The sequence below is a fragment of the Prionailurus viverrinus genome, chromosome D3 (assembly GCF_022837055.1).
Source record: "Prionailurus viverrinus isolate Anna chromosome D3, UM_Priviv_1.0, whole genome shotgun sequence".
Taxonomy (NCBI): Eukaryota; Metazoa; Chordata; class Mammalia; order Carnivora; family Felidae; genus Prionailurus; species Prionailurus viverrinus.
The window spans coordinates 18,258,369-18,277,367 of NC_062572.1; the positions used below are offsets into that span (position 1 = coordinate 18,258,369).

At 47.0% G+C, this 18,999-nt stretch overlaps 1 protein-coding gene across 7 annotated transcripts in view; it reads left to right on the top strand.

Moving 5' to 3' along the window:
* USP30 (ubiquitin specific peptidase 30) overlaps positions 1-18,999 on the top strand; it is a 59,792-nt gene that overhangs the window by 34,262 nt on the left and 6,531 nt on the right. For 6 of the 7 annotated variants that reach the window (XM_047826918.1, XM_047826917.1, XM_047826919.1 and 3 more), the window contains 6 exons: positions 1,312-1,421; positions 2,535-2,717; positions 7,792-7,895; positions 11,495-11,593; positions 12,401-12,446; positions 13,664-13,758. In XM_047826918.1, the coding sequence (XP_047682874.1) occupies positions 1,322-1,421; positions 2,535-2,717; positions 7,792-7,895; positions 11,495-11,593; positions 12,401-12,446; positions 13,664-13,758 (627 nt within the window). In that variant the 5' untranslated portion in view covers positions 1,312-1,321. The remainder of the gene's footprint in view (positions 1-1,311; positions 1,422-2,534; positions 2,718-7,791; positions 7,896-11,494; positions 11,594-12,400; positions 12,447-13,663; positions 13,759-18,999) is intronic. The other variant, XM_047826914.1, reaches the window with a different exon arrangement.

An 18,999-nucleotide genomic window follows, 5' to 3' on the forward strand; every position in this document is an offset into this window, starting at 1 on the left:
TAGTTGTGACCTTAGGGAGGTGTTGGTTGTTGGAGACAGAGTTACTCATATCACTAGTGACTCCTCATTGAGTTAATGTTGACTGAGCTGAGCTCAAAACAAGGTTCACGTGAGCCAAATATTGGCATAAGAGTATATTACACACACATATGTACACATATCTAACACATCTATACCAGTATATGTTGCATGTATGTGTATACACACACACACACACACACACACACACACACAGTGTGTCTTATTTGGTGGAAATACATAACTTTGCATAAAAACAGTGTTTTAATTTTTAATTTAGTAAATGTTTAGTAGATCGGTTATGCTATATATAGTATGCCCCTTCCCTATTTAGTATTTCTGTATGTTTTCTCCAGTATCCAGTCATTCAGTAAATATTATTAGGAACCTATGAGTTGCCAGGCATGATCTAGAGACTTGGGATACGCCAGTGAGTAAAAGAGACAAAGATCTCTGCCCACGGGGACTTGCATTCCAGTGGGGGAGACAGACAATAGCCCTAGTTAATGAGTGAATGTTATATTAGAAGGTGGTAAAAAGAAAAAGCGGAACTGGGTAAAAGGAACCAGGAGTACAGGTTCTAATTGTTGGTTAGAAGTGAAGGGGAGGGGGGGCGCCTGGGTGGCTCAGTTGGCTAAGTGTCCCTCTTTGGCCCAGATGACATGATCTCATGGCTCTTGAGTTCGAGCCCCGCATCATGATCTCACGGCTCCACGTGAGCCCGGTGTCAGGCTCTGTGCTGACAGCTCAGAGCCTAGAGCCTGTTTCGGATTCTGTCTCCCTCTCTCTCTGCCCCTTCCCCGCTTGCACGCTGTGTCTCTCAAAAATAAATATTTTTTTTCATTAAAAAATATTTTTTTCAATAAAAAAATAAATAAATTTTTTTCATTAAAAAAAATGAAAAAAAAAAAAAAAGAGATGAAGGGGAGGTAAGAGAGAGCCATGCAGTGATCCGGCAGGGGGGAGCATTCTAGGCAGAGGGAGGAGCAGTGCAAAGGTCCTGAGGTGGCCGGTGTGACAGCAGCGTGGGAGGCAGAGTAAGGGGAGAACCTCGGCATGCCCCCTGAGGGAGATGGGGCTTCTGTGCTCTGACTTCGGTTTTAAATCCTGACGTCTGAACGTGCTGATTTTCAAGACATAATCCTGACAGTATCATTACTTCAACTTGAAAGTTAGGTGTTTGGTGGGCCATTGGGTTATTTTGATGAAATGTTATTTCTGTGCACCTGTGTCTATAGTCATACGTATTGTGTCCATGATGAGGGAAGAGTGTAAGCCTATTTTCTTTTTTAGATACAAAGTCATGAAGAACTGGGGTGTTATAGGGGGACTTGCTGCTGCCCTTGCCGCAGGGATCTATGTGATTTGGGGTCCCATTACAGAAAGAAAGAAGCGTAGAAAAGGTAAGAATGAGGTCATCGCAGCCTAGTCTGTGCACTTGACCCCAGCCCTTCCCGTCCCAAAACAGTACAAAAAAGGGAGGGTTTTGTTGTTGTTGTTGTTCTCTTGTATCTTCGGTTTCTGAACAGTACTTTCTTTTAAAGAGAAGTTCATTTTAACGACTCATTATTTTAGACCCCGTAGTGAAAAGATTTCTGTTTCACCCCCTCTGCAGTCTCGAGTTTGAGACGTGCTCCGTAATGAAAAAGTTCACGTGGCTGTTCTCCTTAACATGGTACTTGTGTTGTTCAGTGCCACAACTGACTCATTGTGTGACGCGTTTGTGGGTTCACTGACTAGCAGCTAGTCACGAGTAAACGTTTCAAGTTAGTGTCTTTAATACAAAATTCTCTTTCCTTAAAGAAGTACCCCCTCTTGTAAATGCTGCTCTCACTGTGTTGATTAAAAGTCAGCAACAACAAGCAAACCAAAAAAGGGATAGATGGAACAAAATGTTGATCCTTGTTAAATCTGGGGGTGGTTCTGATTAGAGTCCGTTATATATCCTCTCTTCCTTTGTGCACGTTTGAGAACTTTGCATTAAAAAAAAGTTTCTTAAAAAAGTTTCAGCAGAAGAGGGACGTATGTCAGGTTTTGTTGATCTCTTTGCAGAAAGACTGATCACAGTTGCTATGGTGGTGTCTTTCGAACTGATTCTGAGAACAAGATCATTGTCCTGGGGAGCAACAAAAGAACAGTTGTTTTCTTCTGTTCTGAGAAACGTTGCTTTCTTATCAAAGGAGGGAGAAAAGGGGCGAAAGAGAGAGATGTTGTTACTGAGTGTTTTTGTACACTCAGCGTAAACCAAACTGTGCCACACACCGTGGCGGCCTTCGGATGTAACACGTGACGGGGGACCTCCTTCTGTCGCTTACAGTCTCCTGAAGGAGCCACACTAGGACCGGGCCTGGGCGCGGATCGAATGCCTGGCCCCCGATGTCAGTGGGCACGGACTTTGTGAGATTGGGATCTTAAACTCCAGGCCACAGTGCAGAAACTCTGGCTCCCAAATGGGAGAGGAAAAAAGAGCCGGTCCCATGTGATGTGCTGTTGTCTTCTCCCCCCGACTTTTTCAGGGCTGGTGCCCGGGCTGGTCAACTTAGGGAACACCTGCTTCATGAACTCCCTGCTGCAAGGCTTGTCTGCCTGCCCCGCTTTCATCAAGTGGCTGGAAGAGTTTACCACCCAGTACACCAGGGATCAGAAGGAGCCCCCCCCACACCAGTATTTATCCTTAACCTTGTTGCACCTCCTCAAAGGTATCTAACTGGGAATTTAAAGGGGATTGTGTGCGTTTTGAAAGCAGCAGCCCAGGCGACAGGCGAAGGGTTAATAGCCTTTGTGTGAAAAAAGATCGTACAGATCTTTATGGAAAACAAACAAACAAAACACGAAGGGTCCAGTAGATACAAACAGCTATTTTTTTAATTAAAGATGTAGCCATTTATTTTTAAATTATCGTCAGCTTATTAATAGCTTTTTTCGGGAGGAAAATACATCCACTGCCACTTAAGCATTTTGATTGTGAGAAGTACTCTGGTTTATTCAAGTTTAAAGAAAAGAAGTGTCTTAGCCTAAGAGGTAAGGTAATTCACAGAAGAAATAGTACAGATTGTATGCGGGTTCACAGTGTATCTAACAGACCCTCAAATATTCAACGTGGCCATCATCAGAGAAATACAGATAGCATACCGGAGGGGTTATCGTCGTTTTGCTTGTCAGCAAAGACTGAACTATCCACAGTTCTGATGGGTGACGTGTTCACCTGTGCTGGTGGTGGTGTAACGTAGGGCAGACTTTCTGGAAAGCAGCTTGGAACCACACAGTGATAGCTTGCAAAATGCCCGGTTCCATTTGACCTAATAATTCTGCCGACCGTGATTTGCACTAGCCTGAAATGGAATTCTGAGAGCAAGCCAGTTTAGGAATGGCTAAACAGCAACCCCGAGCTTGGGAAGTCACATATATAACAGTCTTGGTAAAGGTTGTATTGGTAAAGGAAATCACCAGTCCAACTTCATTTTTAGGCCAGTTCTTTTGACTGTAGAACTAGTTTTTCCTCCCATAACATCTGTTGACCTCCCAAGGACATTCCACAGAACACGATTTGGGAAATGCTATTGTATGTACAAAGATCTCCCAACACCTTGTTACAGAGGAGGGCAGGGGGTAGAAAATGTCAATGTCCAGCAGCAGAATGATTAAGCAGTCAACGAAATATTACGTAGCCGTTATGAATCATCTTTATAAAGTGTTGTGTTGTATTTTTTTTTAATTTGGGAGAGGCATAGGCTATAATACCGAGTTTAAAAAGAGCAGTGTTCAAAATACGATGTAATTTGACTTCAGCAAAGCAAAAATGTCCACAGATAAAGGCCGGACAGGCCGTTTTGGTCTTGTGCAATTGACAGTTTGGGAACATTAAGAGAAAACAAAACAACCATATTTCTACAGCTTACTCTCACAGTCAGGAAGAAAATGGATTTAAAAAACAGCTCATTGTTGCTTCACTGGGGTGTTTTCCCCGGCGAGCCCAGCCTGACACGGAAAGCGAGTTCTACTGTTCTGTGTAACAGGCAGTTTGAAAATAATTTCTTCTAGGGGTGCCTGGGTTCCTCAGTCGGTTGAGCGTCCCACTTCGGCTCAGGTCACCATCTCACGGTTCATGGGTTCGAGCCCCACGTTGGGCTGTGTTTTGACAGCTCAGAGCCTGGAGCCTGCTTCGGATTCTGTGTCTCTCTCTCTCTCTCTCTCTCTCTCTCTCTCTCTCTCTCTGCCCCTCCCCCGCTCACGCTCTGTCTCTCTTTCTGTCTCTTTCAAAAATAAACATAAATAAAAAAATTAAAAAAAAATCTTCTACTACCCTGTTAAAAATAAATACCATTCCAGAGTGAAAAGCTGAAATGTCCCTACGGGCAGTATAATGCAGGTTCAGGAGCCGTCCTAGCGTGACCTCCGGTCTCCCCTTTTCACACGCGTGATGCTGTGCTGGGAGCCAGAGCCGTGCAGGGCCACTCCACCTCAGTCTGTTCTCCCCTCTCTGTGTCTGCTTCTCAGTGACTTTTTATTTCGGTTTTTAGAGGTAATTTTTAATTACACAAGTAATGCATGAATAAATTCTCCTTGTAGAAAATTAAGCCATTACATAAGGCCATGGTTCCCTTTATCACTGCCCCAATCCTGTTCCCCTTCTTTCTTCCCAAAGTAAAATCTAAGTGTATCCTTCCAGGCTGTTTTCTATGCGTTGAAATATGTTTTTAAGTACCCACAAAAATAATATATTGTCTCATTTATGTTTTTTCCGAAGCAAATAATATAATACATGTTGGAGAAATGTCCATGTCCCCACATATAGCTTTACCTCCTTCATTTTTTTTCTCTTTTGTGAGTTTATTGGTCTTCTGTCGTCTGTGAATTGCCCACTCATTTCCATTGCCCGGTTTTTTGTTTTTGGGAGAATCCCAAGCAGACTGCACTGCCAGCGTGGGGGCCAAGGTGGGGCTCGAACCTGCAAACCGCAGGATCGTGACTTGAGCCAAAATCAAGAGTCGGATGCTTAACAGACTAAGCCACCCAGGCGCCCCTCCATTGCCCAGTTTTTAAAATTTTTTTTTTTCAACGTTTATTTATTTTTGGGACAGAGAGAGACAGAGCATGAACGGGGGAGGGGCAGAGAGAGAGGGAGACACAGAATCGGAAACAGGCTCCAGGCTCTGAGCCATCAGCCCAGAGCCCGACGCGGGGCTCGAACTCACAGACCGTGAGATCGTGACCTGGCTGAAGTGGGACGCTTAACCGACTGCGCCACCCAGGCGCCCCGCATTGCCCAGTTTTTAAAAATTGCGGCAAGATACCCATAACATAAAATTTACCATCTTAACCGTTTTTAAGTGCACATTTATGTGGCACTGAGTACATTCACATTGCTCTGCAACCATACCCCTCTTCATCACCAGAACTTTTCCATCATCCCCTATCGAAATTCTGTATCCGTTAGGTAGTGACTTCCCATTCTCCTCTGTCCCCAGACCCTGGAAACCAGTATTTTACTCCCTGTCTCTGAGTTTGACTCTGTATCTCATAGAAGTGGAGTCATAGAATATTTGTCCTTGTGTGTCCGGCTTGTTTCACTCAGCACAGCGTCCTTGAAGTTCATCCGTGTGGTAGCAGGTGTCAGAATTCTGTTCCTTTTTAAGGCTAAAGATGAATAATGCTCCATTGTATGTACATACCACATTTTGTTTATCCATTCATAAGTCAAGGGACGTGTGGGTTGTTTCCACCTTTGGCTTTTGTGAATGATGCTGCTGTGAACGCGGGTGTGCAGATACCTACCTACTCGTGTCCCTGCTTTTTATTGTTTTGGTTGTATACCTCCAAGTGGGATTGCTGCACCAAATGGTCATTCTGTTTAATGTTTTGAGGAATCACTATGCCGTTTTCCAGAGCAGCTGCACCAGTTTGCATTCACACCAACAGGTGTGCAGAGGGTTCCAGTTCTCCACCTCCTCGCTCACGCTCGTTATCGTCTGTCTTTTTGATAGTAGCCATAATGGCTGTGAAGTGATTTCTCATTGTGGTTTTGATCTGCATTTCCCTACTGATAAGTGATGTTGCGCGTAAGTTTTTGTGTGGCCATTTGTATAGTTGTTTTGATCGTTTTGTTTTGTTTTGTTTTGTTTTGTTTTTTGTAAATGTCTACTCAAGTCCCTTGTCCGTTTTTGAATTGGGTTGTCTGTGTTTTTGTTGTTGTTGAGTTTGGCGAGCTTTTAACACGTTCTGGATATCAGTCCCTTATCAGATATGTGATTTGCAAACCTCATTCACTTTCACAATTGTGCAGTATCCAGAACGTCAGGATACCTCAGTTTACTTAGCTGTTGGATTCCGGTGCCTTGTGGTCATAGAAGGGCCCCAGCGAATGGTCTTGTACGTGCCCCTAGTGCACACGGGCCTGTGTTTGCCTGCAGTAGATCCTGAGAAAGTCAGACTGCTAGGACATGAATCATAGGACATAAAAATTAGTAGATATTGCTAAGTCACCTCGTGGGATTTTAAGCAAAATTAGGCTAAAGGAGACATTAAAATTTTCCTTGAGAGGAAAAAAGCTACCACACAGGCTGCTTGAGGGGCGTAAGAGGAAGAAGGAGGTTCGGTTGCTGTCCTAATGGGCGCCCTTTGTTCTGGAGGGTAAAGATGTGACACCAGGGTCCTCAGTGCTAAGGGGAGCCTCGGGACTTAGCACTGGCTCCCCGGGCTGCTGCTTCTCCACAGGCTACCCCCCCCCCCCCCAAAGTCCCCACCACATTCAGGCTCCTGAGTCAGAGCCCGAAGTGTCCAAAGGACTCTCTCCAGTTTACCAACTGCAAATTAAAGAGAAGCAACGGGCTGGCTTAGTCGGTCTGGAGGTAGTTGAACTCGGGAAACTGCACAGAGGTGGCGGGCCCCTGTATTTTTATCTCCCACACTCTGTCTAGCAGCGCTGGGCCGGCGAGGCATGCGACGGAAGGGGGCCGTCAGGATCAGGAGTCCGCAAACTCTGGCCCGTGGGTCAGGTCTGCTCCGCGGCCTGTTTTTGCAAATAAAGTTTTATTCAAACAGCCATGCCCACTTACTTGCGGTCTGGCTGCCTTGGTGCCACAGTAGCAGCGTTGAGTAGTCTCGGCAGAGCCCACAGAGCCTAAAACGCCTACCGTCGGACATGTTACAGAAACAGCTTGCCAACCCTTGATCTAGCTGTGATGACAGTATAGACTCGTGAGCCTGTCACACGTTCATTTTTGTTTGTTAGGCTTGGTTTTACATATGACTGAAAAGTGAACTACTCAGCAGACCCTTTCATGCTGCCCCGCAGAGCTTGTCCTGTGATAATCAGAAACTCCAGTGCAGACAGATACTAGCAGAGGCCCCGTGGCCCCAGAGAGAGTCCTGTTGGGTGGGGTGGGGTGAGGGGGTTAAGCACTGAGTGTGGGTTGGACTAGATGAAGTCTTGAGGGGTCTCCCGCCCTCAGAGTTGTGAGTTAAAATCATTTCATTCAGGAGGAATCTCGCAGCAATTTATATCGATGACGATAATTCAAATAGCCGAAATCGATTACTTCATGTAAATGCTATAGCCTCATGAAAGATCATATTCCTTCAGCAAATACGCAGTGCCTAACAGCCCTCTGTGCAGTGGTTGAGGCTACAAAGAGGAATAATGAAAGAACTATAACTCAAGGTGGATTTTACATCGAGAGGCTTAATTAGCTTTGATATGTTGTGCAGGACAGGTTTCCTGGCTTGTTGTGAGGCTAGTGAATTTACTAATGGCGTTACCTTTTTGGTTTCCAGCTTTGTCCTGCCAAGAAGTTACTGACGATGAGGTCTTAGATGCGAGCTGCTTGTTGGATGTCTTAAGAATGTACAGATGGCAGATCTCTTCATTTGAAGAACAGGTGAACCTCCCATTCTGCCCACTAATGCGCTGGGGCCTGAGCTCGCGATGACGGCTGAAAAGTAGCCTCGTTGCTAAGGCATGAAGAAAAAATGCCAGTATTGACCTTGCGCTCGCCTGGCCTGAGTGTACATTTCTGTGGCATTCTAGCCTGCCTTAGTATTCTGGGACCGGATCGCAAGTTCTGTTCCCATTCTCGCGATCAGAGGAGAAATGCAACGGTTTTTGTTTGTTTCTTACCCGTTGGGTGGAAAGGTTAGCAGGATAGGGCAGGAACACCTCATTGCCAAAGAGCGAACCTCTTTTTTGTTCTGGAGTGACTTTGCACGTCATTGGATCCCAGGGCCACCTGGATCTTCCAGAGAGAGGCGGGTGGCTTTACCTTTGGGGCTTAGAGGGGCTTTTTTGAACCACACCCCCATTTTTAAGAAGAAATCGTTTTTAGAGGCTAGATGAATTGAAGTAGCCCCAGACCTTGAGCAGCTGTCATATGCACCCCCAGGGCCTTCTTCCAGCCACTCGTACTCCCTTTCCCACAACTGCAGGGTCACTGCCTGTTTTGGTCCTGACCACACCCCCCCCCTCAGACCGCTGCTATTGCCGACGGTGAGTCTGAGACCGAAGCCGAGAGTTAAGTTGTAGGGACAGGGCGTTTAGCTTCCGCTGATGTGCTGGTACGGCCTCCCTGGCTACCTTTCTAGGACGGTCTCGGGACCAGCTTTGTGTGGGCGGCTTCTGCCTCCACCATCCAGATAATAGACCCGAGAAATGGGAGACAGCCCGTGGGTCCTCCCAAGGGTGGGACGGGAGTGAAATGCGTTTAAAAACGCTGAAAAGTGAGGGGGGAAGGCTTCCCAGCCCCCCTTGTTTTTAAAGACTACCTCTGTTTCCACTTCAGTCTGAAGCTGCACGGGCATTACTTTGTAAACCGGGTGTTGACGCTCTTTCTACTTCCTTACAACGCATCTCGACGAATCCCTTGTACGTTGAAACGTTTCTCCATTTAGAAAATCTTACTAAATCCTCCTCTGGTAACTGGCACGACTTAGCTGCATTTTCCTCTCTCTAACCCGAGAGAATGGCTGAGATGTAGTCCCAGGGACATCGGATACCTTTGCTAAGTCGTGCTTGTCTGTCAGGGACCCTTGACTGCAGTCCCCGTTACTCCTTGGATGTATTTCCAACAGCTTCCGCAGGTAGCAGTCACTGAGCCACGTGGTGCTGCGCTGTGCACGGGAAAGAGGCAAGCATGGCTGGCCGCCAGCCTCTTGCCCTCTGGAGGCAGCCGGAGCTACTGGCCCAGGGCCTTGTCCGCATCTCCGCTTTACGGACCTAGTCGGTCAGCAGCAGACTCGCACCGTCAACCACTCTTCAGGGTCTAGAGCCAGGGCTGTGGCAGCTGTGTTGGGCCAGTGTGCCTCCGTTGAGTTCTCTGATTTAATCCTCACAACGGCCCCGTCAGGACTCACGGTCACTGTCCCCATCTTGCGGATGAGAACACCGAGGTTCGGAGGAACAGGGTGGCTTGCCCGAAGTCACACGGCTCTCCGAGTGGCAGAGCCAGGGCTGGAGCCCAGCTGGTGCTAAAGTGCCCGCCGAAGCCCCACCCCCGTCTGCGATACCTTCCTTTCCTCGAGGCCGAGGAGCTCCGTGGCTCACAGACACGATAGGGTTGGGTCTGACGGCATCTTGTCTTGAGATTTTTCCCTCTGGCGAACCCCTGCTCCAGCTTCAAGGGTTGGTCCAGACGCCTTGTCTGTGAGCTGCCCTGGAAAAGCTGGTCCCTTTCAGGCTGCGGCAGCGTCACTCGATAAATAGCCAGGCTGCCACGTCCACCCCTGGGTTGTGCGTCCTTCGAGGGCCTTGCCTTTTAGCTTTGTACCTCCATCACTCTCCATCACGGCCATTCATAGCCTAGGAGGGGCTTCATTTATACGTGCAACAAATATTTATTTTTTTTTAAGTTTACATCCAAGTTAGTTAGCATGTAGCGCAATGATGATTTCAGGCGTAGAATCCAGTGGTTCGTCCCCTGCAACAAATACCTATCGAATGCCTGCCTCAGGCAGGGCTTGTGGGGGGCCTGGGGTTGTAGCGGCAAACATGGCTTGCAGGTTTCTGTGGACAGTAAAGAGGTCATTTCAAAATGTGCTAACCACAAGATGAGCACGCCAACGTGACAGTGACCGTGCAAGTGTCAGGGGCTTGGAGCTGGCGGGGAGAGAAGAGCAGTGGGGGGACTCCTTCAGGTAGAGAAGACTCTTCTGGAGACCCGAAGTCTGGGTCCTGATGTCTGGGACTTTTTTGCTGGGACCTGAAGTCTGAAACGAAGTGAGTCCTGTGAAGAGCCTGGGTGTGGGGCGAAAGCCTCGAGGCTGCGGTGTTTGGGAAGGACAGGGAGGTCGGTGTGGCTGGGGCCGGCCGCAGCAGAGCCGCGGAGGGGAGGGCGCTCCGATGGTGGCAGGGGGCGGGTTGCGCGGGGCCCCCAGTGCCCTGGGCCGGAGGGGGGTTTCTGCTCGGTGTGCAGTGGCGGGACCACTGGAGGCTTTATAGGCACCCGCCGTGACCTGATTTATGTGTGAACGGCACGTGCTGTACCCGAGGGACCGGAGCCGGGCAGAGGGAGCAGAGAGGGAAGTGGAGAGGCCAGAGCAGGTGTCCAGGCCGGGGATGGCCTGCCTCAGAGGCAGGGAGGCAGAGAGGGTTGGGGCAGGGGAGGCAGAGTCCTCTGGGATTCGGGCTGTGTCTCTGGTAGAGGACCCGCTGCACCGGCGGGGGGGGGGAGGGGGGTGAGTCGGGGAGAGTCCTCGAGGGAGGGTCTCCTTGCGCAGGTGCCTTTCCGGCAGAAACGTGAAGGATGAGAAGGGGCCCTGTGTGAAGATGTGGGCCGGCCGCTCAGGCCGGAGTGCAAAGGACAGGCCTGAGATGGGAAACAAGGAAGGAAATTGTGAGCCGGGCTATAGCGTGGACGGGCCTTGAGGACATTGTGCTGAGTGTAGCAAGCCGGTCACAGAAGGACAAATACTGTGTGATTCCTTCTGTGAGTTTCTGAGAGTGGCCAGATTTTGAGAGACTGAGAGTGGAATGGTGGGTGCCCAGGCCCAGGGAGGAAGGGGCTGGGAGTTGATATTTGACTGGAACAGAGTTTCAGCTGGGGAAGCTGGGACGGTTCGGAGAATGGGCCGTGGTGGCGGTGACACGACGTGTGGACGTACCTAACCCTATGGAACTGTACGCTTCAAAACGGTTAAAGCCGTAACGTTTATGCGATGTGTTTGTTTTACCACCACCACAACAAAAGTAGGCGGGGCGGAGGTCAGGGCCATGTTGACAAAGCTGAGACAGGCTGGGAGGTGGCAGGTGTGAAGGCAGCCCTGTGCCCCAAGCTTGCTTTCCTTCTCCCTCCCCTTGAGCCCCTTAGTCGAAGGGCCTTTACGGGGAAAGTGTCGGGGAGGTAGCTGTCGATGGGCTGAACCTGGAGAAGGTGGGGGGCAGATTCTGCCCCAGTGGCTGCAGGTGTGCCTGGTGGTCCACGCAGGGCGGTTCTGATGCGGCCCCAGCCTCCTCGGGCCTCTCTGAGGCAGCTTTGCCCTGTGACAGGATGCCCACGAGTTATTCCACGTCATTACCTCGTCCTTGGAAGATGAGCGGGACCGGCAGCCCCGGGTCACACATTTGTTTGATGTGCACTCCCTGGAGGTAAGTCGTTAATCCTCTCAATACGTGTATGTGGTTCGTGCATATTTAATAGGTATAGGGAGCACAAGTGTAATCTTTGTACCACTTTCAACTCCACAGTAAGTCTCGGGGCGCCTGGGTGGCTCAGTCGGTTAAGCATCCGGCTCTTGGTGTCGGCTGAGGTCATGATCTCACGGTTGTGGGACCGAGCCCCGCATCGGGCACTGTGCTGGGCTTGGGCCCTGTTTGGGATGCTCTTTCTCCCTCTGCCCCTCCCTCCGTGCGTGCATATGCGCACACTCTGTCTCTCTCTGTCAAAAAAAAAAAGTCTCAATAAAAATTACTAGTGGGAGTGGGGCTGGGGGGATTGTCTTAAGCTGTAAACTTTGCAATTGGTGACTTTGGTTAGGGTACCAAGCCTCTTTAAAATGATTCATCACTACGATTTGTATTGGCTTTGAGAAGAAAAGGTATTTCTTCCCCCTTGCCCCCCATCTAATCTAGGGAACAAGGAGCCGTAAGAATGCTAAATGAATCCTCATTTCCCTAGAACACTATAGATATTAGGGAGCTGGTAAAAGTTAACTAGCAAAGGGATGGGAGGGAATATTCCAGAGAGAGGAAGTGTGTTTTGATTGCATTTGATGATTGGGTACAGTCACCAACCAGAGAGGATCACCAGGGCTACTTTTAGGATCTCTTGTTAAAAGTCGGGTTTAAGTGGCGCCATCAGCAGAGAAGCTTGTAAGCTTCAGGAGCCGCGTGAGGGTGTAGAAGGGATTGCGGCTGGGTTTTCAGTCTGTTTTCCTTCTTCTTTTTTCCCTACAGCAGCAGCCAGAGATAACTCCTAAACAAATAACCTGCCGTACGAGAGGTAATCCTTCCCCTTGAACTGTAACACAGAAGATGGGTACTTTTGAGATGTGACAATGAGTTGTTGTTTAAGAAAAATTGTTTTTTTTTTCTGGTGACATCCAATCCAGCTTGAACTGTGCGTACTTGCAAAGGAGCTTGTGTTTTGGGAACAGCTTTCCATTGTTCGTTCGGACCATCTTGAATCGTTCCCCACACACCAGGGCCTTGCTTGGTTTCCCGCTCCGAACAAAAGTAACGGACCTGTTTCCACCTCAGACAAGGGTTTTCTTTCTACCTTCTTGGCCTTGATCTCACTCGAGGAACTTAATAAAGCTGAAACTGTCATGTCCGCAGCAAACGATCACAGTCCTCCTTAGAAGGAATTGTTTTCTTAAGACCTAAACTCAAGAGGGGGGACAATAAGACAAACTGATTCCTTTGTGCATCAGTAGTAATAATAACGATTAGCTTTTGAGCCCAAGACTGGGTGCCAGCGGCTGCAGCATCTTAACGAGGCTCACAGAGATGAGGTGACACAGCTGGGACCCAGCCCAGGGTTGCCCGAGTCTAGGGTGTGTGTTTTCTGACTAGCACACCACGCTCTTTATTGCTCTAACTCCCATCCTATCAAAAAAAAATCCCAGTTTTTCAGAACTTGCTTATTCTGATGGCTTTCAGACGTTTATCTCACTTTCTGGAATGTTGCCTTGTGGTATCCATCTTTGGACATTGCAAACATTTTATAAACCATGATTATTTTTTTTTTCAACATTTATTTATTTATTTTGGGACAGAGAGAGACAGCATGAACGGGGGAGGGGCGGAGAGAGAGGGAGACACAGAATCGGAAGCAGGCTCCAGGCTCCGAGCCGTCAGCCCAGAGCCCGACGCGGGGCTCGAACTCCCGGACCGCGAGATCGTGACCTGGCTGAAGTCGGACGCTTAACCGACTACGCCACCCAGGCGCCCCACAAATTCCTTTTTTAAATGTGGCTGTACCCGTTATACGGAAACCACATTTAAGGACCTGTATCAGTTCTCCTGTGAAAGGGAAGGGGTTGTTTTTTTTTTTTTTTTTTTGATGGAAGTCAGTAAGGAAAGCTATTTCAGTTTACCTTCCAGGAACGTTTTTTTCTAAAGAGGGGAGTTCCTACCACGTACTGAAAAGGAGGGTGAATTTTGAGGTTGGTACCAAGGGGCTGGAGGTGGCATATCCAGACGTGTTCTGTGTTCCAGGGTCACCTCACCCCACGTCCAATCACTGGAAATCCCAGCATCCCTTCCACGGAAGACTTACGAGCAACATGGTCTGCAAACACTGTGAGCACCAGGTAATTACAGTAGCAGAACTTGATATTTTCTATGGTTTTCTTTCAAGTTAAGATTCGTGAAGCATCTGGAGAATGGACTGACATTGGTATATGGCGTTTGTGATTGCCTGGGCTCTGCACACATAGTGGACTGACCGCCTCCCTTTAGTCAGTGTCAACCTGTCCTTTGACCCTCAGGGGCATTTTCTGCACTAATGGCAGACCCATTGTGGATTGGCAGGAATTCGAGTCTCAAGGCTGGGTCTCTACGGATGGTAGACACAATAGATTCTCTTGCTTGGGGGTTGTTTTGTTTTTGTTTTTTTGCTTTGATGTTTTAAAATAACTTTTTATTTGGAAAATTTCCGACATAAATACAAAAATGGAGAATTGCGTAATTAGCACCTTGATCCATTTTAGGATGTTTTCAACCCCCGCCCAAAACGCCCGTACCCATTAGCAGTTTCTCTCCATCTCCCCCACACTTGTAGCCCCTGGCGACCACTGACCTACTTCTGTCTCTATAGATTTGCCTCTTCTGGACATTTCATATACACGGAATCGTACCATATGTGGTCCTTTGTGACTAGCTTCTTTCACTCAGCATCATGTTTTTCTTTTATTCTCTTAATATGGTGAGTTGCAGTGACTGATTTTTCTAATGTTAAACCAGCCTTGTGTTTCCGGAATAAACCTCGCTTTACTGTGATGTATTCTTTTACATATATTACCGGGTTTGGTTTGCTAATATTATCTAAAGGAGATTAGTGTCTGTGTTCGTGAGGAATACTGGTCTTACGGTTTCTTGTAATGTCTTTTGTCAGGTTTTGTTATGAGGATTATACTCTACTCATAAAATAAGCTGGGAAGTGTTCCTTCCTCCTGTTTCCTGAAGGACTTTGGTTAAGCTTGGTATTGTTTCTTCCTTAATTATTTGCTAGAATTATCTGTTTTTCTTTCTTTCTTTCTTTTTTTACTGTCTTTTGTTTAATTTGACTTGTTTTCATTTACATCCAAATTAGTTAGCATATAGTGCAACAATGATTTCAGGAGTAGATTCCTTAATGCCCTTTACCTGTTTAGCCCATCGGCCCCCCCCCCCCTCCAGTAACCCTCTGTTTGTTTTCCATATTTATGAGTCTCTTCTGTTTTGTCTCCTTCCCTGTTTTTATATTATTTTTGTTTCCCTTCCCTTATGTTCATCTCTTTTGTCTCTTAAAGTCCTCCTATGAGTGAAGTCATATGACTTTTGTCTTTCTCTGACTGACTAATTTCACTTAGCATAATACCCTCCAGTTCCATCCACATAGTTGCAAATGGCAAGATTTCATTCTTTTGTTTGCCGAGGAATACTCCATTGTGTATATATACCACATCTTCTTTATGCATTCATCCCTCGATGGACATTTGGGCTCTTTCCATACTTTGGCTATTGTCGATAGCACTGCTATAAACATGGGGGTGCATGTGTCCCTTCAAAACAGCACACCTGTATCCCTTCGATCAATGCCTAGTAGTGCAATTGCTGGGTCGTAGGGTAGGTCTGTTTTTAGTTTTTTGAGGACCCTCCATACTGTTTTCCAGAGTGGCTGCACCAGCTTGCATTCCCATGTTTTTCTTTCTTTCTTTAGTTTTATTTTCGTAGAATTTCTTGTGAGGCTTTGCTATTAGGTATATACATATGGGCTGTTATGATGAGTTGACTCTTACTTTCCTGATAAAATGTCCTTCTATATCTTTGGTAAGCCTCCTTGTTTTAATAGTCTATTTCGTCCCATTAGTTTCTAACTAGTGTTTCTATAGGATATCTCTTTTGTTCTCTAATTTATCTATCTATCTATCTATCCTCTTATTTTTTTTAAGTTTATTTATTTTTGACAGAGAGAGACAGAGCATGAGTGGGGGAGGGGCGGAGAGAGGGAGACACAGAATCTGAAGCGGGCTCCGGGCTCTGAGCTGTCAGCACAGAGCCCGACGTGGGGCTCGAACTCACGGACCTCCAGATCATGACCTGAGCCGAAGTTGGACACTCAACCGACTGAGCCACCCAGACGCCCCTCTATTCTCTTATTTTTGAGCTAATTTTTGCCTTTGTATTTGAAGTGTAGCTTTTGTAGACAGCATATAATTGGGTTCAGTTTGACAATTTGCCTTTTGATTAGTGTGCTTAGTCCATTTATGTTGAAACGTAAGTATGTGGTTGGACTTAAGTCTGTTAGTTTACCGTTTATTTACTGTTTGTCTCATAGAATTTTTTTGTTCCTCTGTGCTTCCTTTCCTGCCTTCCTTTGGGTTAATTGAATACTTCTGAGTATTCCATTGTAATTCCTCCATTGGCTTTTTAGCTCTACTTTTTTACATTGGGGGTGTGTGTGTGTGTGTGTGTGTGTGTGTGATTACATCATGCAATTTTCATGTATCCTGGTCTATTTAGAGTTAATATACTCCCTGTAAAATACAGGAAACCTACAAAAGTAGAGTTCTATTACCCCCTTTTCTGTAGTATTTTTGTCATATATATTACGTCTACATATTACAAACTCCACGATAATGTCATAATTTTTGCTTTAAGCAATTTATGTGTTGAAAAGAAGTTTTTGAAGAAATGTTTTCTATTTACCATTCTCAGTGTTCTTTGGTCCTTTCTGTAGCCGCAAGTCCATTTGATGTTTTTCCCCTTCAGCCTAAAAAGATTCCTTTAACATTTCTTAGGTCTATTGGCAACAAGTTTATTTAGTTTTCATTTACATGAAAAGGCTTCCATTTTGCCTTTTTTTTTTTCTTTTTGAGAATAGTTTTGCTAGATACAGATTCGGGGTTGCTGTTGTTTTGGTTTGCTTTGATTTGATTTGTTTGCTTTTTTGACTGAACTAATTCGGCACGTCTGTTTCCAGCCATGGTGTCTCATTAGGACATGGATGACCACAAAAGTCATCTCAGTCTGTGGAAGGGAAGACCAGCTGGGCAGGGCACGAAGGATTGCCTCGCATCCGCTTACGGTGCAGGAAAACCCTTGTGTCCAGATACCTCCCACAGTTGACTTGCTGTTTTACAATGCCAGGGAAAGGAAGGGAAAAGGGGAAGGTCTAGGTGAAGAGTTGTAGGGGAAGAAAGGCCTTCAAGGAGGCGTTACCGTGGCGTCTCTCTGTGCCTTGCTGATGAGCTCCGAAAAGCGCATTACTGGGGCGCCTGGGTGGCTCAGTAGGTTGAGCGTCCAATTTCAGCTCAGGTCATGATCTCGCAGCTCATGGGTTCCAGCCCCGCATCAGGCTCGCTGCTGTCAGCGCGGAGCCTGCTTCGGATCTTCTGTCCCTTTCTCTCTCTGCCCCTCTCCTGCACTCTCTCTCAAAAATAAATACACATTAAACAAGAAAAAAAAAAGAAAACGCATTACTTCTTGAGCAACTAACAGGGACAGAAGGAACCTCACAGCTTTACCTTGGGCTCTCCTGCTGTAGCTGGTGAATTTCCAGTAATTGTTCTAGATAACAGAGTCCTCCTTCTCTCTCCTTGCTCCCCACTCTTCCTGCCCGCCCCTTCTGATCCCGCCACGGCCACCTGTGGTGTTTGAAGCAGTCTACAGATTACACTTGAGCATCAGGCAAAGAATAACTGAGTAAGCCATTGAAGCAGAAAGATAGGCCCGGAAGTGGATTCATGGGAGTGACATCATCCCTTGGGGGGCGGAGTGGAACCATCGTAGGCTGCTATTTGAGCTCCCACCCGTCTTCCCCACCGAATGCCCTCCACCCTGCCAGTCAGAGCCCCCTGAGGACATGAGCCGTGCCCCAGCCTCACAGACGGGTAGAGCCAGGGCCCAATCTCTTCGCGCGAATTCCACCCTCCATTCTCTCTCCTGCCGCCCCCTACCTCCAAGCTGTGGAAGGGGCGGCCCCCACGCATGCCTTGTTTCCTTGCAGTTCACCACTTTGAAGGCATTGTTCTGTGGTCTTCTGGCCTCCAGTTTTTCTAATGCACAGTCGGCATGATTCATACCGTTCTCCTGTAGGTACAGTGTCATTTTTTTTTCTCTGCCTGCTTACAAGGTTTTCTCTTTATTTTTGAGTTTCAGCAGTTTGTCCATGCTGTGCCCAGGTATGGTTTTCTTTGTATTTGCTTGGAATTTGCTGAATTTCATGTATCTGTCCATGTCTTTCACCAAACTTGTACATATTTTTTGCCATTAATTTCCCCCCAAATTTTATGCCCCTTTCTCTGCTTGTTGCTTTGCGTGGTACTGTTCCACAGCTTACTGAGGCTTGGTTCGCTTTTCTTCAGCCTCTTTCCTCCATGTCCCTTAGATGGGATAATTTCTGTTTACTTGTCTTCAAGTTCACAGACTCCTCTCCATCGCCATTTGTGTGCTTGTCCAGCAAAGTTTTCATTTTGGTTACTGTGCTCTTGGTTGTATAATTTCTTTTTAGTTCTTCATAGTTGCTGGATATCTACCGAGACTGCCCGTTTGTCCTCCACCAGGACTAAATAACTCTCTCCTCTGTGTCCTTGAGCATATTTGTCATAGTTCTTGCTAAGGTCCTTGTGCTCATTTCAGTATCCAGGTCAATCCGAAGGGTCTTTCACCACGGCTCACATTTTCTTCTTTCTTCGTAGTGTATGTCTAGTCATTTCTTATTGCATATTAATTAACATCGTAGTAGAGACTTTGGATTCTGTTACGTTTCTCTAAAAAATGCATTCTCTTCTGGCGTACAGTTAACTTGGCTGAGCTCAAAGCCCAACTGTCTTCCCCACATCGGGCAGCAAAATCTCTGCTGAGTGTTTTCAGCTTCTAGCTTCTGCTTTTTGCCAGGCCCCTGGAGTTTGCCCGCATGTCTGGTGTGGGTGTGCACACGGGCGTGTGCCTGCCTTGGAATTGGGCAGGGTTTATACATTGATCTGGGGGTTCCTCCTCTCTGTGGCTGTCCTCTTTCTGGGATTTCCTCCAGCCTCTTTACCAGCCCTGAACTCAGTCCTCTGATACCTCCATCCTGTAAGACTGCTGCTTTTTTCCACTCCACACTGAACTGCGAGACTGGGGAGCACCCCCGGGCAACAAGTCACACAGTGGAAATCTCCCCACGGAGTTCCTGTTTTCCCAAGCGTTGACGGTAGCTCTCCAGTTGCCGTGTTTTGTTTTGGTCCAGCATTTATATGCGTTATCTCAGGACAGCTAGTCTAGCCAAGCTACTCTGTCATCACCAAAAGCAGGAACTCTTACCCTATTTTATCATCTGGTTTTTTGTTTTTGGTTTTTTTTTGCAA